At 39.4% G+C, this 16,922-nt stretch overlaps 2 protein-coding genes across 2 annotated transcripts; one reads left to right on the forward strand and one right to left on the reverse strand.

Moving 5' to 3' along the window:
• The first annotated feature begins 1,697 nt into the window (after positions 1-1,697).
• LOC139728479 (uncharacterized) lies at positions 1,698-4,801 on the forward strand. The gene is made up of 2 exons (XM_071639417.1): positions 1,698-2,156; positions 4,088-4,801. Exons 1-2 carry the CDS (start codon positions 1,761-1,763, stop codon positions 4,355-4,357), a joined length of 666 nt encoding a protein of 221 aa, XP_071495518.1. The 5' UTR covers positions 1,698-1,760; the 3' UTR covers positions 4,358-4,801.
• Positions 4,802-12,752: 7,951 nt separating this feature from the next.
• Positions 12,753-14,564, reverse strand: LOC139728515 (toll-like receptor 2). The gene is made up of 2 exons (XM_071639452.1): positions 14,081-14,564; positions 12,753-13,372 (listed from the first exon to the last, which is right to left on the reverse strand). The coding sequence occupies exons 1-2, from the start codon at positions 14,562-14,564 to the stop codon at positions 12,753-12,755; spliced, it is 1,104 nt and encodes a 367-aa protein (XP_071495553.1).
• Between the last annotated feature and the right edge of the window lie 2,358 nt (positions 14,565-16,922).

A 16,922-nucleotide genomic window follows, 5' to 3' on the forward strand; every position in this document is an offset into this window, starting at 1 on the left:
ATACCCCATATTTATTATCTTTGATTGTATACAATATTTTATATCTCATCATGGAGATATTCCCACCTCTCTGATATTCTGATCCCATCAACTATTCTTGAGAATAATGTTTCATTTCAACTCCCCTAAAAGTCTTTGATGTTTTCAATTCCACACAAATACGTGTTGTAGAATACAGCTGTATGCTGGCAGTTGACAATACCCCCATGGAAGTGTATTATTGTACAAAAGAATAACGCGTGTAAGCTGTAATTGGTTTGTTTCTCTTTTTTTCAAATCGTACTTCCATTCGTTTTTGTCATTGTTTATATCTTCTCAGATGTCGTCGAAGTGAGGTTTGAAGAATGTCATCATGGAATTGTCTTGTCTGAGAATTCCTGTAGGCTTGGATCACAAGTCTTTACTCCGACGCTGTGACAAAGTCCTCATCACAATAGCCTTGTGTGCCAGCGTCCTACATCTGTCCACAGCATGTCGCGATATATGTCACTACAGTGACTGGGTGCAAATGGCAAACTGTTCCAGCAGGTCCTTGAGTCGAGTCCCCGCCACCTGCAGATCAGCGCGCACCCTCGAACTCTCGAACAATCAGATCCATCGCCTCTACGACGGCACTTTCAGCGAGTTTACCGATCTACGGTACCTTTACCTGATGAACAATAGCCTAATAGAAATCGAAGAAGGGGCCTTCAGGGGACTCGAGGAATCGCTGTACTACGTCAGACTGTGTGAAAACTGCTTCAAAACTTTGAATGAAGATATCGTCGATGGTCTTGGACACGCTGTATTTCTGCTGGTCACAGATGGGTGTGTCGCTGACATCGACGATCTGACTTTCAGTCGAATGAACGCACTTCAAGAACTAAATCTCCATGGAAACAGATTGTCAAGGCCACCATGTGACACCTTTAGCCGCAGGAATGGCCTGAAAACCCTAGTGTTGTCTGAGAATTCAATCAGCTACGTACCTGATCGATGCTTTGCAAGATTTGCCTCGTTGGAGACATTAATCTTAGATGGAAACAACCTCACAAACGTTAGGAACAGGGGAGCACTGGTTGGCTTGGAAAATCTGCAACGCCTTTCACTGGAAGGGACATCTCTTGGTCGAGTACCGACGTCTGTTCTTCAGGCCGTCTCTGGTCTGCGCTCACTGTCGTTGGCAGGGAATATGTTGCGGCGGATACCCGCCAACGCGTTTGCGGGACTTCACAACTTGACTGAGTTGAGTCTAAGGGACAATTTCATAACAGAAGTACCAGCTGCCGTTTTCAGAAACAATCATCTGCTAGAGGTCATTCATCTCTCCGAAAATCGAATATCTACCATAGAACCGACGCCTTTGCAAGCATGAGGTATCTTCGCGAACTCCATCTCCATGGTAACCTCCTGGGAACCACGCATGGTTTTGCCGTGCAGCTGCAACGGGGGGTCTTGAGCAAACTCTCTTTAGCGTACAACCCTCTCCGCTGCGAATGTTCTACGTTGGCCCTAAGGGAATGGCTGGAGAGAAACCCAACCAACGCCGCGTTTCCTGAAGGAAGAGCAACATGCGAGTTTCCCGGTAACTCGGGACCATACTAGACATTCACAGAATTCCCGCGGCTAGACTGTGTTCTTCTTCCACTTTCCAAACGCCCTCTTCAACTGTGCGACCATCCGTCGCTTCGCACATTCACACTACGTTTCAATGGCTTCTTAGGTCAGAAAGGCAAACCAGCTCTAGAAGCGATCCAGCGGATTATGGCGACCCAGCTGGTATGACGGTGACATTCAGCTCGGTCTCTCCCGACGAACCTTCAGGGCCAATCCTCCCACTTACTACCACCACCACAATAGTACTCATCTCGCTAATATTCCCTCTTGTTCTGGTATTCATACTGACTTGTATCTTCGCGTACCATCGTCGGCTTTCCCGGGAGGAGAATTGGTATCCTCCAGAACAAGCTGATTACCCGTCTGTAAGGAAATTCAGCTCGAAAGCATTTGCAGCTGCTCCCCAGGTTCCCGACCCGCCCCAAAGAAGATGGTCACTGATGGTCATTGATGGTCACCATAGAAACGGAGACTGGACGGAGACGGAGAAGAATGGAGACGAGTTCTCCATCTATGAGACCGTCAGGACGTCATGTCCTGCCACTCCTACAACAACTTCAGTAAGAACAAAGAAGGGGCATTAAAGGGAACGCAAACCCAAAGAGCAATGTGGATTGAGTAAAAGCATTAACATTAATAGAACACATCAGTGAAAGTTTGAGGAAAATCGGACAATCGATGCAGAAGTTATGAATTTTTAAAGTTTTGGTGCTGGAACCGCTGGATGAGGAGACTACTAGAGGTTATGACGTATGAGTTGATAACAATATAAAGAAAATATAAAAGGAATTCCACAAAAAAAAAAATCACTTTTATAGCAAAATGAAAGAGTACTTGACTAACCGCTTTCAGAAAACGGGGGGATTAAGTGCTACCCCTAACATACAAATGTCAGTATCAAGTTGATGGAATGTGTAATTTTCATGAAAAATGAATTGCCATTGAATTCCCTTTATATTTTCTTCATGTTGTAGTCCTCTCATACGTCATAACCTCTAGTAGTCTCCTCATCCAGCGGTTCCAGCACCAAAACTTTAAAAATTCATAACTTCTGCATCGATTGCCCGATTTTCCTCAAGCTTTCACTGATGTGTTCTACTAATGTTACTGCTTTCACTCAATCCACATTGCTCTTTGAGTTTACGTCCCCTTTAACCTTTCACTGATTGTTTGCATTTGTATTTGCTCTGTGTTTTTTTGTTCTATTAACTTTAGGGTAGTTTGGCGGGGAGAAATCTCAAGACATTCTCTACTCACTTTCACTTCAATCTTTCTTTATTAGATACTGTCGGTATTTTCAAGTACGTAAAGCCTTTCTTCCAATGCATGTTCAAGATGGTTCTTTATGGAATACAGTGAATGAGAGGGAACAAAATGGCACAGCAGTTACATCAATATCAGAAACAAAATGCGATATTTTTTTAACTTTTACTCGTTTGCACAGAACAGAGATAGTAGTAGAAACCACCCACGTAAATTAAACTACGATGATGTCATTACCTCACAATTTTTTTCATTCCTGAAAACTCAAATTCAGTGATGTCGGTGAAATCAATGATAAATGAGCGTTTTGCTGTACCACTGGGGAAAAAAAAAACTTTAGGGAATTAATTACTATTACGAACTAATTCATTATCGACCGAAAATTATTCTAAATAATTGTATTTTTGTGTTAAGAAAATAAAAATTAGAGAGTTGTGACGTCACAACATCATCACTTCTTCTTCGTGATTGCTTGCGTGGTTACAACCAGTGCTAGGGCGCTTTAAATTTGCGACGCGGACGGAAGAGGGAAAGAAACTACGCTGCTCATGCGCAAGATCGCTTATCAAAACAGATCTCACGACGTGTGAAGTTTCACAAGTTGTGGGCCATTTCGGCGCCCGCTCAAATTCACGACACATAGAGCTACTTTATACAATGATGATGAGCGACATTTATGGAGGCGCCATTTCACTTTGTATAGGCTGCATCTTCGCAAAGTGCAAAGCTACTTAGCAACTCGACAAAGGGGGAGAGGAGAACATGCAGTCACCGCAACAGTGGTCTTAACTTCCGCGTAGCAAATCTAAAGCTCCCTATCACAATGTCAGACTCTAAAGTTCCACAAGAGTCTTATTTCATGCCCGTCTTTGATGAATTCAAACTATCAATCAAAGTCAAGTTAAGTTCTAGATGATGTGACATTGAAATAATCAACATTATGGACCAAATGACTTTCAGTTGTATGCTACGAATGTCACGAGACTGTTGTGACTGCTTCCTCTTGGCTGTAGGTTACAGCCTTAACGACATGCCACATTATTAAAGTAGGATATTGACCAATTGCAGTAAGAAAGTTGCGTTGAGTGGCATGAAATACTGATCCTTAACATTCCGCTTCGGCAAGATTCTCTTGAGAACGAAGCATGAAGTAGAGCAATAGGCGACAAAGAATTTCCCTGTTGCAAGATAACTATGTCTTCTTTTGTTTTTGCTTTTTGATCAACAGGTCTCAGAAATTGATAAGTGTTGGTCGAGTGACGCTGCTAGTCATCAGGTGAGAGTCGAAGTGAAGGCCAATGATCTCGATGATGCTGACGATGATCCCGTGGTTGGCGTCGGCGGTGGACAGCCACTGAAATCGTCCATCGACGAAAGCCAGAATAGTCATACTTACGTTTCCAAGTCCCGCTTCTTTTCTCACGAGCCCATCAAACAGTCCGAAAGTGAGGACAGGACTTGTCAAACAAATCGAACTTCAATAACTACAGACGTGTGATTATTCAATTGACACGTTCTATGTGTCAATAGTATACATAAACTATACCTGTTTACCCACGGCACTTTTTATCCTCCTATGTTGGTGTTTATTTGCATTTGGCTCTTTATCAAGCTTGCTTAAAGACACCAAATAAAAAGTGATACACAGGAGGCCCTCGAGAGATAATTGGCATGGTATTTGGTTCCATGATGTCAGTTATTTCTTAATCTCCGTATCGCACAGGTGTTTAATTCGGTGTATGGTATACGTCACAGAGAATTGTAACATGTAATAAGCTATGATATCATCTGCAATGTGACGAGCATGGGAACCACAAGAGAAGCGTTAACAAAACCATTTATGATAACATAGGCTGAGAAAGATCATAAAGTCTTGTCAACTATTTTCTTTAAACTATCTATCAGGGTTTTAGATTTCTTGAAGTTCTTCAAATTGAGTGCACCTAAACGTATCAGTAAGAAATTAAAAAGGAAAGAGGTATACATGTACAGTAAGAATATTTTCCCGATTAACTGGTTACTTTATCATACAACTATAATGGAACAAAAAATAACAGTACTGCATATTCAGAATCCGTAGTTACATGTGGGATATACCTGTGAAATAATCTGGAATGATAACTTTATCGTTACAACGGGAAAAGAGCAAGTATGTATCATGTATGTTACAATCGATCATTAGTTCAACTGACTGGATTGGAATGATTGTTGATCCATATGTGACAACATAACTCGTTAAAAACAAAATATCCGAAACGAATTATCCTCGCTACAAAAACAATCACAACAAAATAATGAAAAACATAATTGTTGTCATGACAACAACAAAAAATGATATCAACTCGGGATAACATGCAATATGTTTCTTTTAACATATCGAAACGAAAGTCAACCGCTCCATTTTTATCATTTGAAAAAAGTCTTTATCCAGTGCTGGCATTGGATATGCATGTGTCAAATACTAGATATTATATCACTGCCTCTCCCACTTCACTCTAAAAACGGGAAAATGACTTTAAATTCCCTCGTTTTGCTTTTACTTGGTCTAACCAGGTTAACTAATTTTTACCTCAGGAGTAACAACTGATTCTTACTGCAATTCATGTAAAGTGTTTCTCTATTTCCTCCTGATTCTTATTATGTTCTGTTTTGTTTCTTTCTTGTACAGTTATGTAAATGATAATACCTTTTTTGCGTTGTACATGTTTCAAACAAAAGTCATCATTTCAAGTGGAAATGGCCGAAAAGCATTAACTGAAAAAATTCAACGCTGTCTTCGATATCTCTCTCTCTCTCTCTGTACATATATATATATATATATATATATATAACAATATGTTATAAAGTCTGGAAGCTTTTCGTGATTTTCATTGAACCCTTTGTTGATAATGTAGTTGTTTCTTTCCAATTAGCCTCTTAATTGTTTCCTATCATAATTATAGTCGTCACTGAATCTTGAATTTGCAAAACATTTCATCAGATTGAAATTCCTTTTTGTCTCTAAACTTGACATAATGTATGTGCAAATGCTTCTCTTATTTTTGTTATATTGTAAAGTATTAAGCCAGTTCTGTTTAATCTCTCTCAAGTGCATTAATTTTCGTGTGGTGAATTTCAAAGGTGTCAATTCGCTGATGATAAAATCATGGCAAAAGATCATACATGTATATCCAAACTGTTTTTGTTACTAAAAAGAGCACAAAGATATTTCCCAACTTATTCAAGAGTCATTTTGTAAAAATTATATTTGTGATTAAGCGGAAAACTGAAATAAATGGAAAGTAATGATGTAATTACGACCTTCGATATCAATTTGTATAAACACTACTTTCACAGTTGTTGTCGTGTGTTGTTGGTTATGTCGTTTGAATAGTTTTTGTCTCGCGATAGGCCATTGATGATTGATGTGACTATATTGTGTATACTAAATCCCAATTTAAACAGTATGGATGTATAACTAATGAACTTTTTTTTTTCCAATGTCGAACTCGTGGGCTGTATGACTCGTGGGTGTCGGTCTCGTGGGATATCTCCGTTAGGTAGAACAGGCATATAGGGCAAGTCTTCCGAATTGTTGCTCAGGAGAATCCTCTGTTCTCAAGTGGTGCACACGCTTTAATGGACCACCAAACTGCCCCATTTTACTCTTCTGAGTGCTCAGTGGTAGTCATGTCCTGCCCACTTAAAAATGGAGGAAAAAAACAATGTCAGGGGATCAGATTCTTTTTGTATTTTCGTCCGTATCCTATAAATGAGGGAAAACGCTGAATACTGTAAAACATGATGTATTCGCGGCACGAAATTTTCGCGAATTGGAGCCGACGGCCTTTTTCGTGTCAAGAAAGTTTGGCGAATTGCCACTTGCGTTCAATGCATAATATAGTGTAGATAAGACATTTCACGTGCATTTTAATTTCGCGAATCTTGGCGCTCGCGAAATTCGCGAAATCAAAATACACGCGAACATTCCTCGTTTTACAGTATGTGTTGTAACCCCAGTGCCTATACATGAATAGGGAGATAAAAAGAGAGAATTAGGGGCTTAGTATAGATCGGAGAGGGAGAAACATTCTGCGCCAACGATGAAGGTGAAACAAAGAGGTAAAGGTGGGTCCCACGTTTTTTGAGGACCTCTTTGTTTTTCTTTGTTTTTGGATGTTTCAGCCATTTCATAACCGATATTTTTTTTTTTCAAATTAAGGTCTGTGAGAATGGTATGCTCTTGAATAACTCATGTAAGTGGTTTGCAAATCATCTCGCAAAAACTTACAATTTGAATCTCCATCTCAAAGAATACTTTACTGTACTCACAATCCCTTTGCCTAGAAACACCGCACTGTTATTGCTTCATACGATGCACTGGGATGCATGCGTTAAAACGGCGACTAAAAGGAGAGGGGAAAGTCCCTTTATTGTCTGCCCTTTTCAAGAACAGGATTACGTAATAGAGTGGAGGCAGAGCGACATTTACAATTGTAACAGTAGAGGGCCCAGACATAGACAGAGAGAGACAAAGGGGGGGGGGGGACCGGAGAGAGGTGAGACGTGGGGAGGGAAAGGGAAAACAGGGATATCATAGGAACGCATAAAAGACCCGAAGAAGGACAAACTTGCATAAAGCTAAAGGACAGTCTATTGCTATCTTTAGAGTAGATATAAATAGATGGACAGTGTAAATGCAGGGAGGTGGGATCTTGGTTATTGTAGGATGTTCTATTCCACTTCAGTTTTCTCTAATGTGCTTTTTAAACGACAGTGTGACATGACTCCGGTAGGAACTTGATTTTACAATGCTTTTCTATCATGATCGAACATGATTCCCTTTATTCAGCTTTATACGGGAAGCTACGAAATAATGTCTCTGGTTTATTAATGAAGGCACAATTTGAAAGCTGTATATACTGCCAGTTGGTATCGTCAAGGCATGTAGAAACCGATACCATCTGTTTGAGGCCAAGAAATTAAAGTTCATTTACTGGCAAGCTTATTTGGTGTCTTCAAGAGATTGTTTTGTATCCTTACATATGTGTACATTCGCTTGCTTACTTGTTTGTTGCTCGTTCGTTTGTTTAATACTCTGGAGCGTAGATGGGATGGTTATCCTCCATCGGCGTTGTTTTCATTCAAATTGATGAAATTCTTATTGGCGTTGTTTTTGTTTTGTTTCACGTAGTGCAAATGACGAAATGCACTGGGGGGGGGGGGGGGTCCCCATGTAGGCCTATATATCGATCGAATTTGTTCGTATGCAACTGCTGAGAAGGACACCTGCATGATGGAATTGCTGAACTCTGCAAGGTTGCGAAAATATTTTCAATAAGACAAGCCTGCACTGTCTTGTTCGAAGCTGTATTCAGGTCAAAGTAGCAACACACCCCACTGGCGAAAAAACAATGTCCAACATTGTGTTCACAGTGTGATCATTTAGTATAAAAATGTGTGAAAACGCTTGAATCTAACATTGTGAAGATGATTTCACAATGTGGTGTGGTTTCACAGGGTGTTCACATGGTAATTCTTTGTTTCATACTGACTCTGAACTAATGACGCACATCGTGTTCACACTGTTAAAGGGACATTCCAGACGATTTTCACCATTTCACATCATGTAGTACATAAATTGACAACTCCGTGTATAGATTTGTGGAATTTATTGTGGTTCTTGAGCAGAGAAACAATACTTTGAAAAACCTTAAACAAATTACACTGAACATGGATGATGACATAGGAGGTTCACATATTTCAGAAATGTAGCAGTGTAATTCCATTACAATACCGCTTGCTTGCGAGTTCACCTGTGTATAATCATGGACCTAGCTAGGTCCATGGTATAATCTATGCATGCCTTCTTCTTTTGTTCTGCTTCCTTGAGCCCCAACTCATGCATTCTTATGGTGACTCTGCCATGTCATCATCCTTGTTCATTGCAATTTGTTCTAAATTTTGAAAATCTTTATTCTTCATCCCAATTATCACAAATTCTGCAACTCTGTCCTGAGTATATCTAATTTATAGTTGTTCAAATGTAAAAATCTGAAAATCATCCGGAGGTCTCCTTTAAAAACTTACGAATTTACGTGAAGAGATTTGACAATGTGTTCACAATATGTTCACAATGTTCACACTGTGTTTCTCACACTGTGGGACACTGTGTTCTTTCCAGCAGGGCACTTACGTGCCAACGCCTTTTAAATAATGGTGGTATGTTTTGATTGCCCAAAAGTTTGTGAATTTGTATATATATATATATATATATATATATATATATATATATATATATATATATCTTTTTTTTTATTCATCCAGAAAAGGGGATAATAACTCGCGGCTCAGTGCCTGATAACTGCACGCATTTTAGCTAGTTGCTGGTATCAAGATTACCAGATTGCCGCTAATCTTCACGGTCAAACTCAAATTAGTTTAGTGCCAAATTTGACCAAAGCATTTTGTTTTTTCTCACGGCCATATTTTATCTATCCGACTGATTTAAGAAAGTATACAGATAAATATTGTCAAATCCATTCATGAATAAAATCACAGTTGGCCTACGTGGTATTTGAACCCCTTTATCATACATGCTGAGTTTCATATCATAATGATCATTTTCATGTTAGGCCTATGCGTAACTTTTATTGCCTTATTTCATTTTAACGGGTTTTTCTCACTTATTAGTAACAGTAAGAGGTATTTAAAGCACTTTATCACACCTGTCAATTGTCACATAACTATCATGGTTTAATTATCATTTCAAAGTTTATCAAATTCCTTTATTTCTTATTTTTCTTTATTTTGAGGGGCATAGAAAATCAAATATGATTTTTTGGTGTCGCGTACATGCATGTGTAAATGTCTGGGTGTCTTTAATAGTGCGAAAACACGTAACCTGGGAAACAACAACAAACACAGAACAATACGAGTAATTTTGTTGATGTTGTTGTTGTTTGTTGTTGGTTGTTGTTGTTGTTGGTTGTTGTTGTTGTTATTATTGATTTTGGAGTTAGTATCATCAGCCATCATGGTATACAGTAATAAGACTTTAAAGCAAGCAATGACCGATCAATAATTCTAATCCAAGGAACAAGAAGATTGAGTGTTTTTGAAACAAGAAGAAAGTCAAGTTGATGTCAACGACATTTTAATGAAATAGCATTTTCTTACAGTTTAGCATTCTTTCGTCTTGAACATGAAAGTTAAAATATGAGTACAGTAAGATTTCAAAGTGACCAGTTATTGATGCTAATTGTTTGTGTGCCTGTGTTTGCATGGGGTGCATGTCACGAGTTAGACACCCACGAATCATACAGTCACGAGTCATATACTGCCCATGAGTCATACTGTCATACAGCCTACGGGTCATAAAGCTTTGAGTTCGACACTAAGCAATCAAGACCCACGAGACCGACACATTAAGCCCCGTGTTGTAATGCAGAGCTCGTGGGCTGTTTGTACCTAGTGTCGAAGTCATGGGCTTTATTAATCTAGTGTCGAACTCTTGACATTTTCCTTTAGAAGGTCTCTAAAACACAGTAAATTAAGCAAGTAAATGTTCTTTTATTATAATTCAGCTTTTTGCGATGGCGTTCTTGTAGGTCCTATTTTGTACTTTACTTGGTATTACCAAGGGGGTTTGAGAGATGGAGTTTCAACTGGCTGTAATTATTCAAACAGCTGCCATTTTTCTATTGATGCACAAAAGAATTCCACAGGTGCACTTGTACCTTTGATGATCAGGGTTCCATGCCGCCGTCTTTTTTAGCAATCTAAAGATTCATTTTAAACTATAACATTATATCGTCTACATTCTGCTTGTTTATTTGTCAAATAGAATGAATGTTCTCTTAATGATAAAGCATATGAAACAAAAGTGAAAAAATGTAAACCTGAGCTGTATGTCGTGAAAATATTTGAAACTAAATTCTCACTACAAGGCCGATTTTATCATCTTTCCGATCGCTTCCGACAAATGAAATTGATGTGGTATAATTTTCGAGTATAGTTCTTTATTCATTTATATGTTAGATTAGTGTAAAGTCATGTAAAAACGAGGAATTTTGATTTTCATTTCATCAATTTTTGTACAATTTTTATTCGCACATCCCTGTCCCTGTCTTATTGATATGACGCTTGTTTTCTAAGATGGGACGGCGAAAAGCAATTACCATCATAAGGACATTATCTTCCTTTGAGAGTGACGAGTCATGATGCAATGCCACATGAATCTATTGTCTTCCTATCTGTGAGGCAGCTCCAGTTTCGCACATACTTCAAATATTTCTGAGTGGCGGCATGAAACATGGGATCAAAGGGAATGAGACTGTTGTTACTCCATCTCTTAAACCTCCTTGGTATTACACCTAGAAAACTATAACACAAATATAAAACCAAACCAGAGAAAACTAGATAGCTGAATCCGGAGTAAGTTGCCTTTCATCATCAAGCATTACATTTTCAGGTTTATAACAATAATGATAACAGCGATAACAGGTATACACTACATAAATCATAGTAGTGATAATCATAACAATGATGATGGTATCCAAAGAACTAACAATCCCTTGTAAAGCTTCCAATGGTAGGTGTTGTTACAGAGCGCCTTTTCACCACTTTGAGGCGTTCAAACCAATTTGCAACGTATGTTATTATGATAACCTATACTGTATGTCCCAAAAAATTACAATGGGAGCTCCGCAATGATATCTTTTAAAAATCAAATAGGAAATCAATCTAAATACAAATTCGGAGTATGAAATTATACTTTCTTGCCCACATCTTACAGAAAACCCCATTCGATTTGCTTCCGTGGTCAAAGAGAAAATGAGGAATTTCGTAGAGGATGTCAGGAATCCCTTCCCTCCAAGTTTTGTCTATTTTATTCACACACTAGAGCATCGAAGTGCGTAACTTTGAAGAATCAGACTCATGACATGCTTCACATCAATCCATATTTCTCTGTGACCGCTTAATCAAATTGAATGGGATTTCCTTCAGAATAGAACTAAGATGTTAAATTTTAAGACCCTGAAATAGCATTCAGACGGTTTAATCACATTGGCTGTTATCAATGCAAAAATCCGATTGTAATTTCATGGGGACACACTGTATAATAACCTAATCACCGCGGGGACACACTGTATAATAACCTAATGACCGCGGTAACTGGAATCAAATTCATGCCCCCAAAGTGCACAGTCCACTAGAGCCGGAGCGTTTATATTGATAACAAGCACGCAAAGCGACAAGTTGGGGGAACTGCTGAAATCTCTCACTGTAAGTTAGAATCATAACTGCAAGAGATTCAACCTTATTAAAGAAGTGACACAAAGGTCCACAATTTTCAAAGTTTTTAACTATCAGTGAGTATCTAATATCATAGCACTTTCCTTTTTAGGATAAATCGTATTCTTTTAGGATCTTTGTTCACCTTCTTTTTCACTCCAGAAACCAACAGTGACATTAGCAACTACATCAGTTAGCTTTTGTCCGCAGCTGTACCAATTAATCCTGATGCTCTTACAGACTATCAGACTAATGAATATTGCATACATTTTAAGGCATGTACAAGGATGTCAAAAAAGATCCTTTGGGAAGTTTCATTCACAATCCAGAGGCGGATCCAGGAATTTCGTAAAGAGGGCCGTGGGGGGGGGGGGGGAGGGGGACAAAAATATTTCTGATTGCTATTCTAAGGCAAAAACAAAAAAACGAAACGAAAAACAAAACAAAACACCTCGCTTTAGCGCAATTTTCCGTTTTTCATCCGACTTCCGGGTTTCATCGGCTGACGGGGGGGGGGGGGGGGCGTACGAGCCCTTTTTAATATTTCTTTATTCCTTTTGTTTTAACAAAAAGAAATATAACGGTGTGCTACCCCCTTTCCGGATCTGCCACTGCAATCAAACTTCGTTTTCTGCTTGTCTACCAAAATCATGTAGGCTTTGTTCAAGTCGTCTCCAGCAACGTTCTTCATCCAAGTTGTTCCATTCTAGCGTGATCAAACGATCGACGAGAACCCTTATGACCTCTGGAAGAGTCTCCAAGAGCACTGGATCGAGAAGTATTAGGATCAAACCAGTTTGCTTGATATGGGGTGGTCCAAGATCGTCTCGATGGAGGTAGTCGCATGCGACTTCCAGGGCCTGCTTACAACGGGCATCCAGAACGAAAGCCTCGCTGATTACGAACACTGCGCACCTACTCGCCACGAGTGACTCTCGGAGACTGTTTAACATCTTGGCACCAAGGCGGAAGTCGCGGATCAGCGGCATGCAGAGCCGTAGGTTATTCGGATGGTTTTCTAAACGCGGACGAAGGCGATCGTCTACAAATTCCACTTCGTCATTGTGGTGGTAAACGAGGACGTCATAAACAAGATCTTCTTGTCCATCATTCCTATTCGGTCGAAGTCGACCTCGACCGGTGAATATGAATCCTCCTCTCATCAACCTGAGCCGTCGTAATCGTATGAATACGACCACGCCGAAAATGACAGCAGCGAGCGCCAAAACACCTACTCCTGCGCCAATCGCGTGAATTCGGTTATTGCTGTTCTTTACAAGCAACGGAACGTTGACTTGTGTGGTCGAAAAGTTCGAATCGATGTGGTCGTTAAAACAAATATCCCAGTATACAATTCCAAAAGGCTTCCCCGAGTATTCAAGTGGAGACACACATTCGTACTTGCATGTTTCAAGTTGCCAAAGGTTCCGATTTGGTGGCGAAAACAATGATAAATCATACCACAACATCAAACTGCACAAGCGGTTATCACAAAGGAAAAAGTTAGAGCAGAGTTCAACCTCAGATAAGGAAGAATTAAACATGCACGCGTCTACAGCATCAGAGTCTACCGTCGAAATTGAATTGTATTGCAGTGACAGAGTGTGTAGACCTGGCATTGCAGGTAAGAAATTGAAATTGCGAATGTCTGAGATTTGGTTGAAACTGAGATCGAGCTTATGTAAATGTTGTAGGACGTCGACGGCTCGTGGGATAATACGCAGTGAGTTCCGACTGAGGTCCAATGTTTCGAGTTTTGCGAAAGTATCGAAAACGTTGTCGGGTATATCCGTCAAGTTATTATCATCTAGAGATAGAGTTGTCAAATCGATGAGTTCAATGAATGAATCAACGTGCAGACGGGAGATACCATTGCTTGAAAGGCGCAGTGTGGATAGATTAGAGAATCCGCGAAAGTCACCCTCTCGAATCTCAGTGAGCTCACTTTGATCAGAAATGTTCAGTTCCCTCAAAAACCCTGCGATAGGGGCCAACGCTTCCATGGGAATTTCTCGAAGTCCGTTTTCAGTGAAGGTCAATGACTGGAGGTCTGACAGGCCATCCAGGAATCCTTTCCCAATCGTCTCAAAAGTGCAGTAAGAAAATTCCAAACTGCGCACGTTGGGAAAGTGTTTTACCAGATCGCCATTCTGCGGCCACGCCAAGGGCCCACTGCTCTCCAATGTATCACCGTACACTTCAACGGAGACAACGTCCGGTAACTCCGGGAAATTTCGAAAGGGTTCTGTTGCATTGAGGTTGCTAGTTTGGCAGAAGAGTGTCTTCTGCCCACTTTCCCAGTCACACAAGCAAACAGAACACTCGACCCCGCGTGACGTCCGTTCATCCAGCTCTGATGACGACCATTGACACTTAGCCGGGACTGATAAAAGTGCCGCAGTAAGCAGCATTAGAACTTGATTCTGCATCCTGACACACGAATGTACGCCGTACCGACGTTTATCCGTGCATTATGAACGCGTGTCATCCCACGTACACTAGAAATGAAAGCAAAACGAAATGTCGCGATATTTCACCTGTATGCGCTCAGGCATGACTTCCTTGAGCGGCTTTGGAACTCTTGTGGGAAGCGGCAGTAGATTACAAAAGGGGGTAGCATCCACTCTCGTTATTGTGACACTTCGTGAAAATCAGTACTAGCCAGGAGGTTTAAGGGGGTTCCAACTGGCTGTAATTATTCAAACAGTTGTCAGATTTCTATTGATGTACAAAAGAATTTCATTTGCGCCTTTGATGATCGATGTTCGACGCCGCCGTCTTGCTGAGCGATCTGAAGATTCATTTTGAACGGTAACTTAATATTGACCATATTTTGCTTATTTATTTATTAAATGAAATGAAATTTCACTTAATGATAAAGCATGCAAAACAAAAGTCAATCCCGTGCAGAAATTTGTGCAAAAGTGTAAATCAGAGCTGTATCATGTGAAAATGTTTAAAACCGTACCATCCTGGAAAGCCGGTTTTATCACTTTTCCTCTTAATTTCCACAAATAAAACTAACATGGAATAATCTTCAAGTATAAATCTTTAATTTTTTAGTAATAGATATATCAGATAAGTGCCCGAGTATGCCTAGTCGAGTAATTTTCATCTTTATTTCAGCATTTTTTGCGCAATTTTTATTCGCACATCCTCGTGTCTGTATCACCTACCTTTTATAAGAAGGGATAGCGAAAAATAATTACCATCACAAAGATATATCTTCCTCAGAAAGAAAGTGGCTGGTGATTATGCAATGAGACACGTCGAGTCAATTGTCTTCCTATCTGCGTGGCAGATCCTGTTTGGCACATGCTTCAAGTATTTTTGAGCGGCGGGATCGAACATCTAGCAAAGAAAATGAGACGGTTGTGACTCCATTCTCTTGAACCGCCTTGGTACGAGTAAGCGCCATCAGTGGTTAGTCCAGACTGCAATGTAGAGACACCTATTTTCGGGTATACGATATGGATCATACCACGTCACGAACAAAAGGAAAAATCTCTACTAGAAGAGAGCATAATTATGACCAACTCACTGGGTTTGCTTTGAAATTATTTTGAAGATAGAAACCATTATACGTTTGTGAACGGTCATATATCTACTGAATCTGATTTGAAATGTGGTGTACCCAAGGGCTCACTTCTAGGCCCTTTATTATATTTTTGTTTGATATGCCATACAACGTAAACCATTGTGAGTTATCTTTGTACGCAGATGATACCTTCTTGATTACTGCATCGAAAGAGCCAACTGATATTACCAAAAAATTAAATATTGATTTGCTTAAGTTATCCAGCTTGTTTAAGCAAAATAAACTCACCGTGAATTCAAAGGAATTTGAAGTAATGTTTGTCGGTACACATCAGCGATTGAAAAAGTACCAAACAGTACTTAACAGTTGTCATATTTATATAGATGATAATGAAATAAAGAGAAATGAATGTTGTAAATACTTAGGTGTAATTATTGATCACAATTTATGTGGAAACAACAGGCTGATTATGTGAAGAAAAAAGTGTTAAGGTAGTATATTCATTTCGTAGAATAAGAGTGTATATTGATAGACGCACGGCATTATTGTCTTACAAATCAATTATTCAGCCTAATTCTGACTACTGCGATGCAGTTTGGGCAAAAACATATAGGTCCTATCTTAATGAATTACAAGTATTACAAAATCGGGCACTTCGGATTGTACTGAATGTGGATTATTCATCTCCTTCTCAAAACTTGTATGATGTACTTAAATCAGAAAGACTTTAGTGTGCGTTGGAGAAAACACTCAGCATGTGTCATGTACCAAATAACCCATCAATTTTGTCCATCATATTTAAGCAGTATGTTTCGTGTGCGTGAAACTCCATATGTGACGAGATCTGGCAAACACAAACTCAACCCCCCCCCCCCAACCCAAAACTGATTATGGTATACGATCTTTGATTTATCGTGGCGCAAAATTATAGAATGACCTGGATAGCATAATTATATGGTACTGTACATTTGTTTCAGTCGAGAGTTTCAAACGTCATTTGAACACCATTCCAATTGCACTGAATGCCTTACATCATTGAGTTTATGGCATTTTGATTTGGTAATAAAGTACGAGTAACTATTTTTGTTTGGCTCTTTTTTTTTTCTCCCTACCTCTGATTTTTTTTTTTTTGCTCTATATTGTTTGAGTTCTTTGACTTACATGTACCTCGCGTATATTGTTATTTGTTTACTGTTTCAGTTATAAATCTGTCTTTTTCTTGTTTAGTCATTTTTTGTTTTTGTTTTTT

This window comes from Diadema antillarum, unplaced genomic scaffold (assembly GCF_040938485.1).
Source record: "Diadema antillarum isolate AM-2024a unplaced genomic scaffold, OU_Dant_1.0 seq00000182_RagTag, whole genome shotgun sequence".
NCBI classification, from domain to species: domain Eukaryota; kingdom Metazoa; phylum Echinodermata; class Echinoidea; order Diadematoida; family Diadematidae; genus Diadema; species Diadema antillarum.

Coding starts and splice junctions, on each gene's coding strand:
- LOC139728515 (XM_071639452.1), bottom strand. CDS start 14,564: ATGCAGAATCAAGTTCTAATGCTGCTTACTGCGGCACTTTTATCAGTC. Junction 13,373..14,080: donor ACTGAACATTTCTGATCAAA/GTGAGCTCACTG, acceptor CGATTGGCGCAG/GAGTAGGTGTTTTGGCGCTC.
- LOC139728479 (XM_071639417.1), top strand. CDS start 1,761: ATGACGGTGACATTCAGCTCGGTCTCTCCCGACGAACCTTCAGGGCCA. Junction 2,157..4,087: donor CCACTCCTACAACAACTTCA/GTAAGAACAAAG, acceptor TTTGATCAACAG/GTCTCAGAAATTGATAAGTG.